Below are 12,939 nucleotides of genomic sequence, written 5' to 3' on the forward strand. Positions count from 1 at the left end.
ACCTACACACCCATCTCCACATTTCACCTCTGAGCTCAGGCCCACCCTCCCACTGCCTGTTCTGGTCTCTCCTTCCCTCTCGAACCCACTATGCCCCACACCCACTCCCCCACTGGAGCTGGGCTTCTTCTGAGAAAATGGTCCTGTCAGTCGCAGAAGGCTGAAATCCAGGAGTTGGAGCCTCTCCTTTTCTGATCCACCCCTAAGCCCTGCTGCTCGTGTGAGTCACATATAAGCCCCATTCCCTTCCTCCCTAGTGCAGGCTGCCCATGTCTCTCGCCTGGACAACCACGGGAGCCTCTGACTTGGCTTTCCCACACCCGCTGGGGTCCACTCTGATATTCCCCACAGAGCCACCACAGGGGGCTTCCAAACCTCAAATCTGATCCTGCCACACCCCAAACTGAAAGCCCTTCACAGGATACCCATTGCTCTTAGGACGAGGACAAAACTCCTCTCATTGAACCAAGGCCCTTGGCATTCCAGCCCTGCCCATTTCTTTAGCTTCACCTCATCATCCTTTCCCCCCAACACTGTCTCTGCTCCAGCCCCTCTGGTCCTCCTACAGTGTGCCCTTTGATGTTCATGTTCTCCCTCACCACAGGGCCTTTGCGCATGCTATCACCTCTACCTGGAGGGCACGTCTCTCTTCTTTTCCTACTTAACTAACTCCTGGTTTTCTTTCCAACATTGACTCGATGGCCCTCCTTAAGGAACCTTGTCTAACTTTCCTCACTGGGTTGAACAATCCCCTTAAGCGTTCTCACAGAACCCTTTACCTCTCCCTCATCTGTTCGTCACAGTTGTAATTATACATGTTGTGGCATCATCTAACCCCTCCAGACTGTAAGAGCTTCGCTCACTCTCGTGAACGCTCCTGTGCCATGAACAACACCCGGGACGCAGTGGGTGTTTAACAAACACCCGGAACACAGCAGCCAGCGAGTGTCAGTGCCCCTGCCCACCTCCTCGGCCACTACATGGAAAGAATCCTATTGTCTCTGTCCCACCAGCCCTTTTGTTGCCTTGTCATCGCTTGCCTCTCTTTAATATTACCTTGGGCACTTTTTGTCTCCTTGTTTATTGTCTGTCTCCCTCCTCGAGAGAAGTTAAGAGGGAGGGCCTGGCCCCGCACAGAACCTGACATGAGTAGGTGCTCAATAAATATCTTTCAAATTGCTGAGGGAGGGAGGGAGGCAGGGAAGAAGGTAGGAGGCTGCCCGTCCGGGAGGTGGGCCTGTCGTGGCCCAGAGCCGGGGTGTGCTCATGGGCTACCCCCCCAGCTCCCCCCACCAGGCACAGCAGTCCCTGCCCTGTCCCTCACTCTGCCCCATTCTCACCCCCAGCCCTGAGGCCAGGCCCCAGCGCTTCACAGAAGGGCTGAGCACGTTCAGCAGTGGGGAGAAGCCCGGGGCGGGGGCAGCTTTGGAGGCAGAGCGGGAGAGGGAGGTCCACCGCCTCTCCTTCCCCCTTCTCTCAGCACCCAGGAGAGCCTGGGGAGCCTGCCGTGGCCTTCCAGCCTAAAGACCACCCGGGGAACACAGGGGGCTGGCTCTGGGGAGGCGGCACGGGGAGCAGGCCCCGGAGGGGAGGGGCCCGTCTCACCTTGCTGTAAATAACCTGCAGTGTTAGAGGGATGGCCTCCCGGTCGCCGTCGATGCCCAGCCGCTTGCTGCCAGGACCTGCGCCACACACAGACAGACCCTCTGCTCCTTCTAATTCCAGCGCCCTTCACAGGCCCCGGGCTCTGCCTCCCTGCCCGCTTCTTGTCCCTCCTGCCCCACCGCCCTGGGACCCTTCCTCCCCAGGGCGCCCTCTCCGCTGTGTCAGCCCCCAGCTCCGCCTCCACTGGGGCTCAGCCCACCCGAAGCCTTGATGGCGCGTGTGGCAGCAGAGTGACCCAGCTCCAGGGAGTGGATGAAGATCTCTGTCGTCTTCTCCCCGGTGATGAAGGTCAGCTGGAGAGGGCAGGAGCGTGGGCGTCAGCGTGGACCTCCAGGAGGGGCCCCCGGCACAGGCTGCTCCAGCACAGGGCTGCTGGCTGCCCGGGTGTGGGAGCAGCCCTGCAGCTAGTCTGGGGGAAGAGGTGGGGCCAGGCGGCAGGGCAGGCCTTACCTCGGTCTGATAGACCTGCAGCAGCACCGGCCGGGCAGCGAAGCGGCAGTAATAGAGCAGCATGTCCGCCAGGATGGGCAGCTGGGCAGGAGAGCCCTCCAGGGGCCGGGACTCAGCCTTCAGGGACTGCTGTGGGTTGGGAGGGCCGAGCCCGAGCCCGAGGGACAGGTGGACAGAGAGGGAGAGAGAAAGGGAGGATGAGAGGAAGAGAGACAGACGTGCAGACACACAGAGGAGAGATCCCGAGGCAGACAGGGCCAGGGAGGGGCACGGTGAGACGGGAGCAGGAAACAGAATGGTCAAGGGAGGACCCACAGCCTGGCCTCCGCCCCTCCCTCACTGGCCCATGGGCCTCCAGGGAGGCTCCGGCCGAGCTAGACAAAGCTGGGAGTTGAGGAAGGGAGCTGAAGCCTAAGGCAACTGGACCCTCTAGGGCCCCTCCCTCTCGGTGTGGTGACCCCTCCCTGGGCCCCCGAGCCCTGGGTTCAGCTCAGCCCTGCTTCCAACCACCCTCCTTGCTCGGTCCCAAGTGAGCCCTGGTCCTCCAGTGGGGCCGCAAGCTGGATGTCCCAAACTAGGGCCTTCAAAGTGAGGCCACAGACAGGTGACCACAGACAGGGCCCTCCACCTGCACCCAGGGAAGGGGCCGCTTACCTGGCACAGGACTTCAGGGGGCAGGTGCATGAGGCCCAGCACGTTGCGCTCATACCAGGGGTCGAGCATGCCGAGGTAGTGCGAGATGTCATTGGTGCTTTCCTCCCAGGGGGCTGCACCCAGCTCCTGGGGCGGGGGCGAGAGTCATTCCCAGCCACCCTAGCTTCGGGGCCCTGGGTGGCACCTGCAGCCCCACCCTGAGCTTCTCTGCGCCCTTGGAGAGGTCTGACAACTCTCAGTCCATGTCACACAGCAAAACGTGCCCCCGCCCACCGTCGGGCCAAGTGCAGGGCAGGGACCACGCCCGGGACGGAGGCCCAGGCAGGAGGCGGCAGCCCCTACACACCCCCTTCCGGTGACTGGGGCCTGCTTACATCTCCTCGCTTTGCCGCCCTGCTGGGCCCAGGGCCGGGGACCTACCGCAGGGCCGGGGTGCCTCGGGGAGTCTGTGGGGAGCGGCGGCGTCTGGGTCCGAGGGGCTGGGCTGGCGCTGGGCCCGCAGCTCCGCTTCACGGGCACGTAGAAGAACTGAAGCTTGAAGAACCGCGTGAGGAGCGGACGGTTGCTCTCCAGCCGCCTGCCGAGAGGAAGATGGTGAGAAGGGAGGCCCTTGGTCCCTCTGGGAGCCCAGAGGCCGCCGGCAGCACGCTGCCCCTGCTGCCCAGGGCAGACCGATGCCCCGCCTCGGCTCTCACCGCAGCTTGCTGTACGCCCGGGCCACCTTCCCCGAGATCCGATCGGAGCCGAAGACCACGACTCGCAGCGTGGAGGCCCCGGGGTCCTCGTCCCCGCTCAGGAAGGGGCAGCGGCGCTGGTGACGGGAGGCGGGGGCCAGGGCCCAGCCGGGCAGCTGGGAGCCGAGCTTGTGCTGGGGCAGGGAGCGGGAACGCTGGGCCCGGGCCGGGGGCTGCGCCGGGCCAGCCAGGGGGCTGCCGGGGCTGCAGAGGCTGCCGGCCCGCCGCAGGGGCGGGGCGCCGTCCGGGCTGCCCTCCGGGGTCCGGGAGTCCCTGCGCAGCACCAGCTGGCTGGTGCTCTTGAAGAGTTTATAGATCCTGTTGAACTGCCCGGGCCTGCGGTGGGCCCGGCGCTCCTGGCTGCCAGGCCTCTTGGGCCACTCGAACGAGCCGTCCTGGCTGTCCTCCACGTAGCCGCTGTCCACGCCGTCAGAGAGGCCCGAGACGAAGGAGCTCAGCAGCTGGTGGGAGAGGCTGGGTCCCGAGGCCTGGGACGAGGCAAGGGACAGGGTGGAGTCGTGCAAGGCTGCCGAGCTGGTGGAGAGCAGCGAGTCCCTCTCGGCACGATGCCCCTCGGTCTCTACGTCCTCCTCGTCCCCCAGGATTCCTGGTTGGAGCAGCTCCTGTTCCTTGAGCAGGATCTCCTGCAGGATGTCTGCAGGGAAGCAAGGGGAGACGCCGTCTGGGTGTCCGAGCCCTTGGAACCCCTCTTGCACACCCTTGGGCGGGGTGACAGGCTGAGACAGAATGAACTTGGGGAGCAGAGGGCAGAAGGAGGGCAGAGGGCAGCCCAGTGCCCTGCCCCCTGCTCTGCTCAGAGCCTGCTCAGGTGGGAGGGCTGGCGGGGGTGGGGTGGGGTGAGGGGCAGCTGCAGAGGAAGAGAGCCCGGGCAGTCTGGGGGGTGGGCACCACGAGGGCCCCAGCGGGCTGCTTACCGAAGCTGTCCTGGCTCCAGCTGTAGGTGTAGCACCTGGCGACAGGGATGGGGATGGTACGGAGCTTGCCAGGTTGTGCAGTGTCTGCAGGAACGAGGGAGGGAGGGGCAGGAGGTGAGGGCTGGGTAGAGGCCTTGAGATGGGCCAGCCCAGACCCCCCGTCTTGGAGGAGAGGCCAGAGTTGGGAGAGGACCGGTACAGGACACGCAGCCGGGTGGGCCGAGGCTGAGTTGGAAGCTGGGATGCCTGGCCCGCGGCCAGAGGGCTTCTCTCGAGCCCAGCAGGCGGATGCCCTTTCGTGAGCTGCACGAATGTGGCCCAGTCTCAGCCTCCGCGCCTCTGGTTCGAACAGGAGGACCATGGCGCCGTCTCATCAGGCATCCCTTCTTCTACAGTAGACGTTTCCCAGACCCACCGGGGCAAGGTGGGCCTTGTGACTGAGGTGGCTCAAAGGGGTACGCTGTCTTCATTGTGAAAACGAAGCCCCTTGCCCTTGATCAACACTCTTTTCCTCCTCCCCCAGGCCGCCCCAGTGGCGATCTTGGCAGCCCAACCCTAACCCTGCAGACGGGAGCTGCACCCTCGGGGATGCTGGAGCCAGGAGGTGTCAGAGAACCTGGGTCCCTGAATGATTATGTGAAACAAGCACCAGGCCGACCGGGGCTGCTCACCTGGGGGGCTACCAGGGCCACAGGGGAAATGGGCCTCACCCCCCAGAGCCTCACCTAAGGCCCCAGGGAAGCCGGCTTTCTCCCCCACCGCCTGCAGCTTGGTCCTGAGCCACTGCCGGGCCTCCGCTGCGTCCCCGATGCCAGACGCCAGTTCCTGTGCTTCGGTCGTCTCCGTGAAGATGTCCTCGAGCTCTGCCAGGGTCTTGGACTGAAACGCAGGGGGAGGCAGGCTTGCTCCCGAACCATGGCTCGGCCACCCGACTTCTCGAGCTCCCGGCGACCAGTCCGTCCCCAGCCTCATAGCCTGCCACCACCCACGGCGGAGCAGGGAGCCAGGCCTCTCACTCAGTCCCTATTCTCCAGAAGTGGTCAGAAAGAAAGGCCCAGAGCCAGAGCCCTGCAGAGTTGGGAGGGACTTCAGAGCTCACCGCTGTGGCCCAGAGAGGGGAGGGCGCTGCCCAGGGCCACACAGCTGACCTGTCACAGAGCTCGGACTAGACCTCAGGGCTTCCAGCTTCAGTCTAAAGCTCAGTCCTGTACCACCCAGCCCACGCTGGATTCGGAGGCTGTGTCCAGCCCCACTGTCTAGGGTGCCACCCACCTGGGTTAGGACCCAGCACAATAGAAACCTCCCAATCAATGAGGCCAGCCCTCCAGCGACTTCCTCGCCACGTCACTCGGGGCGAGGGAGGCCCATGGACCCGGGCCGCGCAGAGGGACCAGAGAGGGGACCCTGCCTTTGCAGAGAGGTGCTCTGCCGGGAGGGGACGGTGCTGAGCCCAGGGTCCCAGACACATACCTGCAGCTGGCAGTGCAGACCTGGGAGGTCGCAGTGGGCCCCAAAGGTGGCCTGGAAGGCGTGCAAGAGCAGGGTGGTGTAGGCGCTGTGCGGGGAGTGCCCAGGCGTGCTCAGCTTGTCGGCCACGGTGAGGAACTCGGCCTGCACCTCCACCGGGTTCAGCAACAGTACGGTGCTGGGGGACACAGAGGACCGGCCATGGGTACTGGGCGCGGGGGCGGGGAAGGGCAGCCACAGAGCCCACGTGGGCCCGGAGGCCAGGAGAGAGGCTGGGGTCTCAGGGGTCCCAGTTCCAAGGGAAAAGATTATGATCTACTTTTGAGTAGTTTTCAGCTGAGGTCTTCAAAGACCTTTTAAAAATTGAACTCGGGACTTCCCTGGCGGTCCAGTGGTTAAGACTTCTCCTCCCAGTGCAGGGGTGAGGGTTCGATCCCTGGTCAGGGAGCTAAGATCCCACATGCCTTGGGGCCAAAACCCGTCCCCCCCCCAAAAAAAAAACCACAGAAGCAATACTGTAACAAATTCAATAAAGACTTTAAAAATGGTCCACATCAAAAAAATCTTAAAAAACTGAACCCAATTTTCACAAATAAATTCTACCTTAATTTTTACATAAAACATTTTTCCTACAGGATATTTGAACAGATGCGAGATGACGCAGAAAAGGACTGTATTTTAGGTGAGCTGACTGGAAGTCAGGCGGTCATTTTGGGAGGGGACAGCGGGACAGCCACATGCCGTCGTGTGGTGTGGCGTGAAATTTCAGCCCGAGCCCTGCTCCTCAAGCCAAGGGTCGGGGTGTGGGGTGGCATCTGCCAGGAGGAAGGAGAGCGAAGTCAGGGCTGCATCTGATTCCTCTGCTTACAGGGGATGCCCTTTCTAACTTGCCAAAGCCCTCATGCAGGCCAGCATCGGGCTGGGGGAGGGAGGGTGCACCCAGCCACGCCCCACCCCCGCCTCCTCTTCCCCTGGACCCTGGGCTCCCTCTTGATCCCAGTGTTTAAATGTCTTCATCACGGAAAATTTCAAACATACACAAATGTTGAGAGAATCGTGAACCCTGAGGATCCATCACTCAGTTAACAGTTAACATACGTCTGTTCGCATTTCACCCCGGCCAACCCCCATCACTGCATTTTCTCGAAGGTATTCCAGACATCGCGGTATTATACCTGTAAAGGCTTTTAGTATGAACTGCTCACACTTGCTCTCGTTCTCTCACAAATCTGTGCTGTGTTTAAACCCAGTGCCAAGAAGCACCAGGCAGCTGGCCTTCCTGCCAGTGTCTGTGGACAGAGGTCCCAGAGCCGGCCCTGTGGCCAGGGTTCAGGAATGGGACCAGGCCCTGTCAGAGTTCCCAGGGTTTAGGAAGGATCTCATTTTGATTTCTCTATTTGTAAGAAAAAGGGATCGGGCTCAAGTAAACGGTCCCTCACTGAGCCCTCCTCCTTCACCGACTGCTGGATCATCCCCTCATGGACATGCATTGAGCTCCACTGTATACAGGACCAGGCCAGCCACACCCGGGCCCTCACCACTTGCACCTCCTCTGCACGCCTGTTCCCAACCTACAGAAAACCAAAGTGAGACCGACTCTCTGCTCGTAGCTCTTTCTACGAACCTGTCCGTGCCTCAGTTTCCTGATCTAAAAAATACCTTTCTCACAGAGTTAACAAAAGGCCTGTATGATGGAGTGATGCCTGCAACAGTGCCTGGGGCTCAGGAAGTACCTAGAAGGGCGTTGGCGAGAGATCCACCGTTCACCTGCCTCAGCCCTCTGGCAGGGTCCTGCTTACTTACTAAGCCAACATTTACAAGACATTTTTTATGCCCTTTCTGTCTCTCTCAAAATCTACCACTAGCTTTTCTGTTTGTTTTTACCGAGAAGGAACTCAACCGACGTTTGCTCAGTGAATGTGCTGTGAAACCCTCAGACTGAGGATGGGGGGGGTGGGGTGACTAGAACTTCTGAGCTGGTGGAGGCTGGGGTCTTCAGGCACCCACATGCTTGGAGGCTTGCCGGAGGGTCCTTGGAATGGAGGCTTCCTCTCTAATGCTTTTCCAACAGGCGGGGACCCAAGGGTGGGTAACTAAATCACTTCAGGGATTCACAACCAGAACAGCCTTTTAAGTGAAATGGACTAGAAGAGATCAGAGCTCATCCTTGGGAGAAGGTGACTTTCATTTCCTAAAACTTGTCTCAGCTCTGTGTGTGTGTGTGTGTGTGGGTGTGTGTGTGTGTGTGTGTACACACCAGGCTTCCATATAAAATGCATTTTTTATTGTAGGTCCCAGTCAAAAAAGTTTGGAAAAACGCTGTTTTACTAACAGGCAGAAAGACATTATGGAAAGAGCCTTGGCTTTTGAGGAAGTCTAAGGCTCAAATCCTGACTCAGACACTATCTGAGTGTCCTTGGGGAAGTTACTTGGCCTCTCTGACCTTCAGTTTCCTCATCTGAAAATTGGGGGTAAAGTAAGGTAATGTATGTTCGCTCAGCACCTGGCACAATCAAGGCAGGTGGTTTTTTGTTTTTGTTTTTTTTTTTTTTGCGGTACGCGGGCCTCTCACTGTTGTGGCCTCTCCCGTTGCGGAGCACAGGCTCCGGACGCGCAGGCTCAGCGGCCATGGCTCACGGGCCCAGCCGCTCCGCGGCATGTGGGATCTTCCCGGACTGGGGCGTGAACCCGTGTCCCCTGCATCGGCAGGCGGACTCTCAACCACTGCGCCACCAGGGAAGCCCAAGGCAGGTGGTTTTAACCTTTTCCATTTTTTTTTTTTTTTTAAAGTCTCAGACCCAATTAGGAATCTGATGAAAGACCCTTAGCCCTGAAAAAAGAGGCTGTGCACAAAACATGACCCCACCCCCCAAACTCCTCCCTCCCCAAGAGCACTCACACAGTGGAGCTGCGATGACTCCTAGTGGACAGGCCCTGCTCGGCCCTCACCAGTCGCTGGTAGGAGATTCCTGTGGCCAAAAGAACAAACACAAAAGAACAGCTCACGGACTTACCTGTTCCTTCAGCAGCCATGGCCCTGCACCTCGCAGGAGCCTGGCTCTGGAGAATCTGGCTGGGAGTTCCCGGATGAGGGTCAGGACAAGGGGCAGATCAGGCCCATTGCCACCAGGGTCTTTAACTGTCTGATTCCCAGGCCCCACCCGCCCTGCAAAGCTTCACTCTTCAGAGACTACAGGGCAGGGCACCCTGGGAGGAGACCGAGGCCCCTGAAGCGGCCGGGTCTCCTGCTATCCAGCTGGTCCTGGTTCCGTCCCCGCAGACCCTGTCCCGGGTGACCTCCTGCAGTGGGTGTGCCAGGCACCCCTCAGCTCAGCCTCAGCTCCGGCCAACCCCCAGCCTCCCCCTCGGCCTCCCGGCTCCGCTTCCCACATGCTCTTGGGGGGCCCTCAGGGGCCCGTGGTCCTGCCCGGCGCTGCCCCTCTCTAGGGCTGAGCCTCTGCACCAAAGACCCCCTCCCCGCCTTCCTCTCTGGCCTCATCCACCTCTCTGTCACCTCTGATTCAAACGTGCTGAGAAGAAACTAGCCAGAGCTTTCCCTTTTTCCCTGCAACTTGACTCAATTCTGTAGCTGGAGAAGTACGTATTCAGTTCTGCGTCAACTATGCTGAGGCTGTTACACAATGGCTTGCGCTCCTCACTGATGAGGCTGGGATTCAGGGGGGCAGGCAGCCTCCTTGTTAGAGTCTGGACATCGTCACAGGGGCCCTGCCGGGTGTGGACCGGGGTGTGAGCTGGGAGCAGAAAGGCTGCCCCTCGGAGGAGTGAAAGCCAAGACCGGGGTTAGAGACGGCTGTGAACAGAAGGGCCGTGTCTTTTGTTTAGTAAATGGCCGAACATTTCCAATTTACAGTATTCCAACTTAGGGCCTAATTGCTTTGCTTTGGGGGCCTTTCACTTGGTGTGTCTTCCAGGTAATTGTCACATGTTTAGATGTTAATGTTACGTCTATTTTGACAGGAAAGTCCCTGAAACAGGGATTACTATGAGGAATCAGGACGCCATCTGGTGGCCGCTCACAGACACGAGAGAGAAAAGTCCCCTCGTGGCCCCTTCAACGCCCAACAAAGTGCTGCAGGAGTGTCCCCCGCACCCCAGGTCTCCCTACCCCCCAAAACACACAGAGAGCAAAGTCTTCTCTTGACCCGTCACACTTTTCTTTTACCAGCTAATGGTTTTAACGGGTAACGCACGCCCTGCTGACCCGCTGCCGGCCCCGCCCCATTTCTGACCCTGTGAACGCCCCGCCCCCATTTCTGACCCCTGTAAACTTAGAGCAGGCCGGGGCCACACTCCCGGGGGTGCTGTTGACCACTTTCTCCTTGAAACCTGCTCTTCCCTTTAGTCTCCATGACGAGGAACATCCTCTAACATCCTCTATCTCTCCACCTGCGTATCTTAGGATGCTTTAATGGTGTCATCTGGGGATTATGGCATCATTAGCGCTGGGAGCTGCTGTTTGCTTGACTTTGTTGTATTAGTGGGGGACCCAGAGGGCGTTGTTTCCAGAGCTGGTTGGCCGGTGCTGAACAGCCCGGATTCCAGCAGCATCAGCTGAAACTCTCTACCCCTCTCCCAGAGACACCCATCAAATTCCCCGCTCCTTGGATTTTTTTTTTTTTTTTGCGGTATGTGGGCCTCTCACTGTTGTGGCCTCTCCCGTTGCGGAGCACAGGCTCCGGACGCGCAGGCTCAGCGGCCACGGCTCACGGGCCCAGCCGCTCCGCGGCACGTGGGATCCTCCCGGACCGGGGCACGAACCTGCGTCCCCTGCATCGGCAGGCGGACTCTCAACCACTGCGCCAGCAGGAAAGCCCCCTTGGCTTCTCTTGATAACGGACCTCCACTTATTGGGGAGCCTCAGGGCACTGGGCGCCTCTCCCCCTTTGACCTTCACTCCTCCTGCCCTGGGCATCTCGGCAGACGGGAACACTTTCCTGGGACTGGCTTTCTTAGACCAAGGCTGGCCCAAGGGCTGAACAAAAAACCCACCTAGGCAGTTCCGTGTCAGGTCCTAATACGTAGGAAATGGAAAGGGTCCCCTCATACGGGCAAGGGATGGGTCCTGGCAGTTGGGAGCCGATGGTGGGCAGCCACGGTGAAGGTCAAACGCCTTGCCCAGGCACGTGAGCCCCTTCGTAACCGAGCTTCGTTTATCCTCCTGAGCTTCCCCTCTTTTTAATTTTTAAAATTGTTTTATTTATTTTATTTTTGATGGAAGTATAGTTGATTTACAATGTTGTGTTAGTTTCAGTTGTACATAACTTCGTGTTATGTACAGCAAAGTGATTCAATTATATATGTGTATATATATATATGTATCCTTTTTCAGATTCTTTTCCATTATAGGTTATTACAAGATATTGACTATGGTTCCCTGTGCTATACAGTAGGTCCTTGTTGTTTATCCATTTTATACATAGTAGTGTGCATCTGTTAATCCCAAACTCCTAATTTATCCCTCCCCCCCCTTTCCCTTTTTTAAAGTGGTGACTAGAAATGGCCATTCTGCTCAGGACAGCTGACTAGGAAGACAGAGGATGCGTGACAATCACCCTGGTGCCACGGAGCAGGAACTGGTACCACATTAACGACACTCTCACAGAACGTCCACGCTGAGGGCATGACACGGTGCCTGGGCATCCGTGCGGCGGGCAACAAGAACGTTGTCCGGGTTTGCTGGCTATCTTCCCCTGAGAAGGCGAGCGCCACGATTCCACAGAGTCCTCAGGGCTGGCACGAGACAGGAGAGGCCCCGCCTTAGCTGCATGTCAGTCCCAGCAGGAGACGATGCTGTGTTCCTGTCCCGACCCACATCGGACCCTAACATAAACCCGCCCAACAGCTGGCTTCCTCTTATGCTTTCCTCCCTTCTGGGGTCCCCTGGGCAGCAGTGTCCTGACCTTCATCTCTGCGACGGGCCTGGGTTCTAGAGAGTCTGTGGGAATCGGGGACTCAGGCCGTGAGGCCTCAGCAGGCCCTGGGCAGGAAGGTGAGGCACGGCCTCAGGTGTGAATAAATCCAGGGCGGGGAGGATGTGGAGGGTGGGAAGGGGTGTGGCCTGAGCCAGGTCAGGAAGGTGAGAGGAAAACACAGGGGAAGGAAACCACTGGGCAGAACTACACGCACGCAGAGGGGGATTTGGTTCTTGGCATAAATAGGCCAATGTAAAAAAAAAAAAAAAAAAAAATATGCTGCAGTGACCCCCCGGAACAGCCCGTGGGATGGACGAGGCCTCAGCCTGGCACAGTCTCCAGGCCTGGGGGTGGGGGAGGTGAGGCCTGCCACCCCAGCCCTCTCAGCACCCTGCTGATAGTCACCCAGCAGGACCAGTCCAGGTCTTCCAGCCCCTCTTACTAGGAAGTCACACGTGGTAGACTTCTGGGCATCTACCCAACACCCACCCCCTTCTTCACCAACCGGACACGCGGCAATGTGCCCAGCTGATAACTCACGTTTCTCAACCTCCCTTGCAGAAGGAGTTGGGTGGTGCCTCTGGAAGACCCCTCTTTGCAACCCCCCCTCACTTCTTCCTTTCTGTTAACTGGAATGGGGGCATGACGGCCAGAGCTCCAGCAGCCATCTTAGACCATGAAGTGACTTGAGGACGATGTTTCCTGCTAAGGATGGTGGAGCAGAAAGATGGGAGGAGGCCGGTCCAGAATGTTCGTGGGACCACTGTGTCAACCCTGGACTGCCTCTTCCAGATTTTTTTTAATGTAAGAGAAAAACAAACCCTCATGAGTTTAAGCCACTGTTATTGTGGGCTGTTATAGGCAGCTGGCTAAGTCCTAACCAACCACAGCCTGTGATTTCTGGAAGAGGTGCCCTCCACTCTTTTCCTCAAACCTCCCCGTGATATTGCGATACGATAAGAAAAATATATGTGGTCTTCACCCCAGTTCCTCAGACAGAGCTCCTAAAGCTTGTTTTCCTGAGGAAAGTGAGTGATGACGAGTGAGAGGAGTGTCTTTTGTTATTCACCACGAGCCCCCTTAAACCAGACCTGAGTTTAT

General features: G+C 58.6%; 1 protein-coding gene across 2 annotated transcripts in view; it reads right to left on the reverse strand.

Annotated features, from left to right (window-relative positions):
• Window positions 1–12,939, reverse strand: part of PIK3R5 (phosphoinositide-3-kinase regulatory subunit 5) — a 73,452-nt gene that overhangs the window by 3,657 nt on the left and 56,856 nt on the right. The window contains exons 6-15 of one of the 2 annotated variants that reach the window (XM_030861429.3): window positions 8,805–8,874; window positions 5,909–6,083; window positions 5,164–5,317; window positions 4,439–4,522; window positions 3,465–4,158; window positions 3,190–3,346; window positions 2,770–2,895; window positions 2,116–2,241; window positions 1,865–1,958; window positions 1,606–1,682 (exon numbers count right to left, since the gene is read on the reverse strand). In XM_030861429.3, the coding sequence (XP_030717289.1) occupies window positions 1,606–1,682; window positions 1,865–1,958; window positions 2,116–2,241; window positions 2,770–2,895; window positions 3,190–3,346; window positions 3,465–4,158; window positions 4,439–4,522; window positions 5,164–5,317; window positions 5,909–6,083; window positions 8,805–8,874 (1,757 nt within the window). Of the gene's footprint in view, window positions 1–1,605; window positions 1,683–1,864; window positions 1,959–2,115; window positions 2,245–2,769; window positions 2,896–3,189; window positions 3,347–3,464; window positions 4,159–4,438; window positions 4,523–5,163; window positions 5,318–5,908; window positions 6,084–8,804; window positions 8,875–12,939 lie in introns of both variants that reach the window. The other variant, XM_030861428.3, reaches the window with a different exon arrangement.

Source organism: Globicephala melas, chromosome 20 (genome assembly GCF_963455315.2).
Source record: "Globicephala melas chromosome 20, mGloMel1.2, whole genome shotgun sequence".
NCBI lineage: Eukaryota > Metazoa > Chordata > Mammalia > Artiodactyla > Delphinidae > Globicephala > Globicephala melas.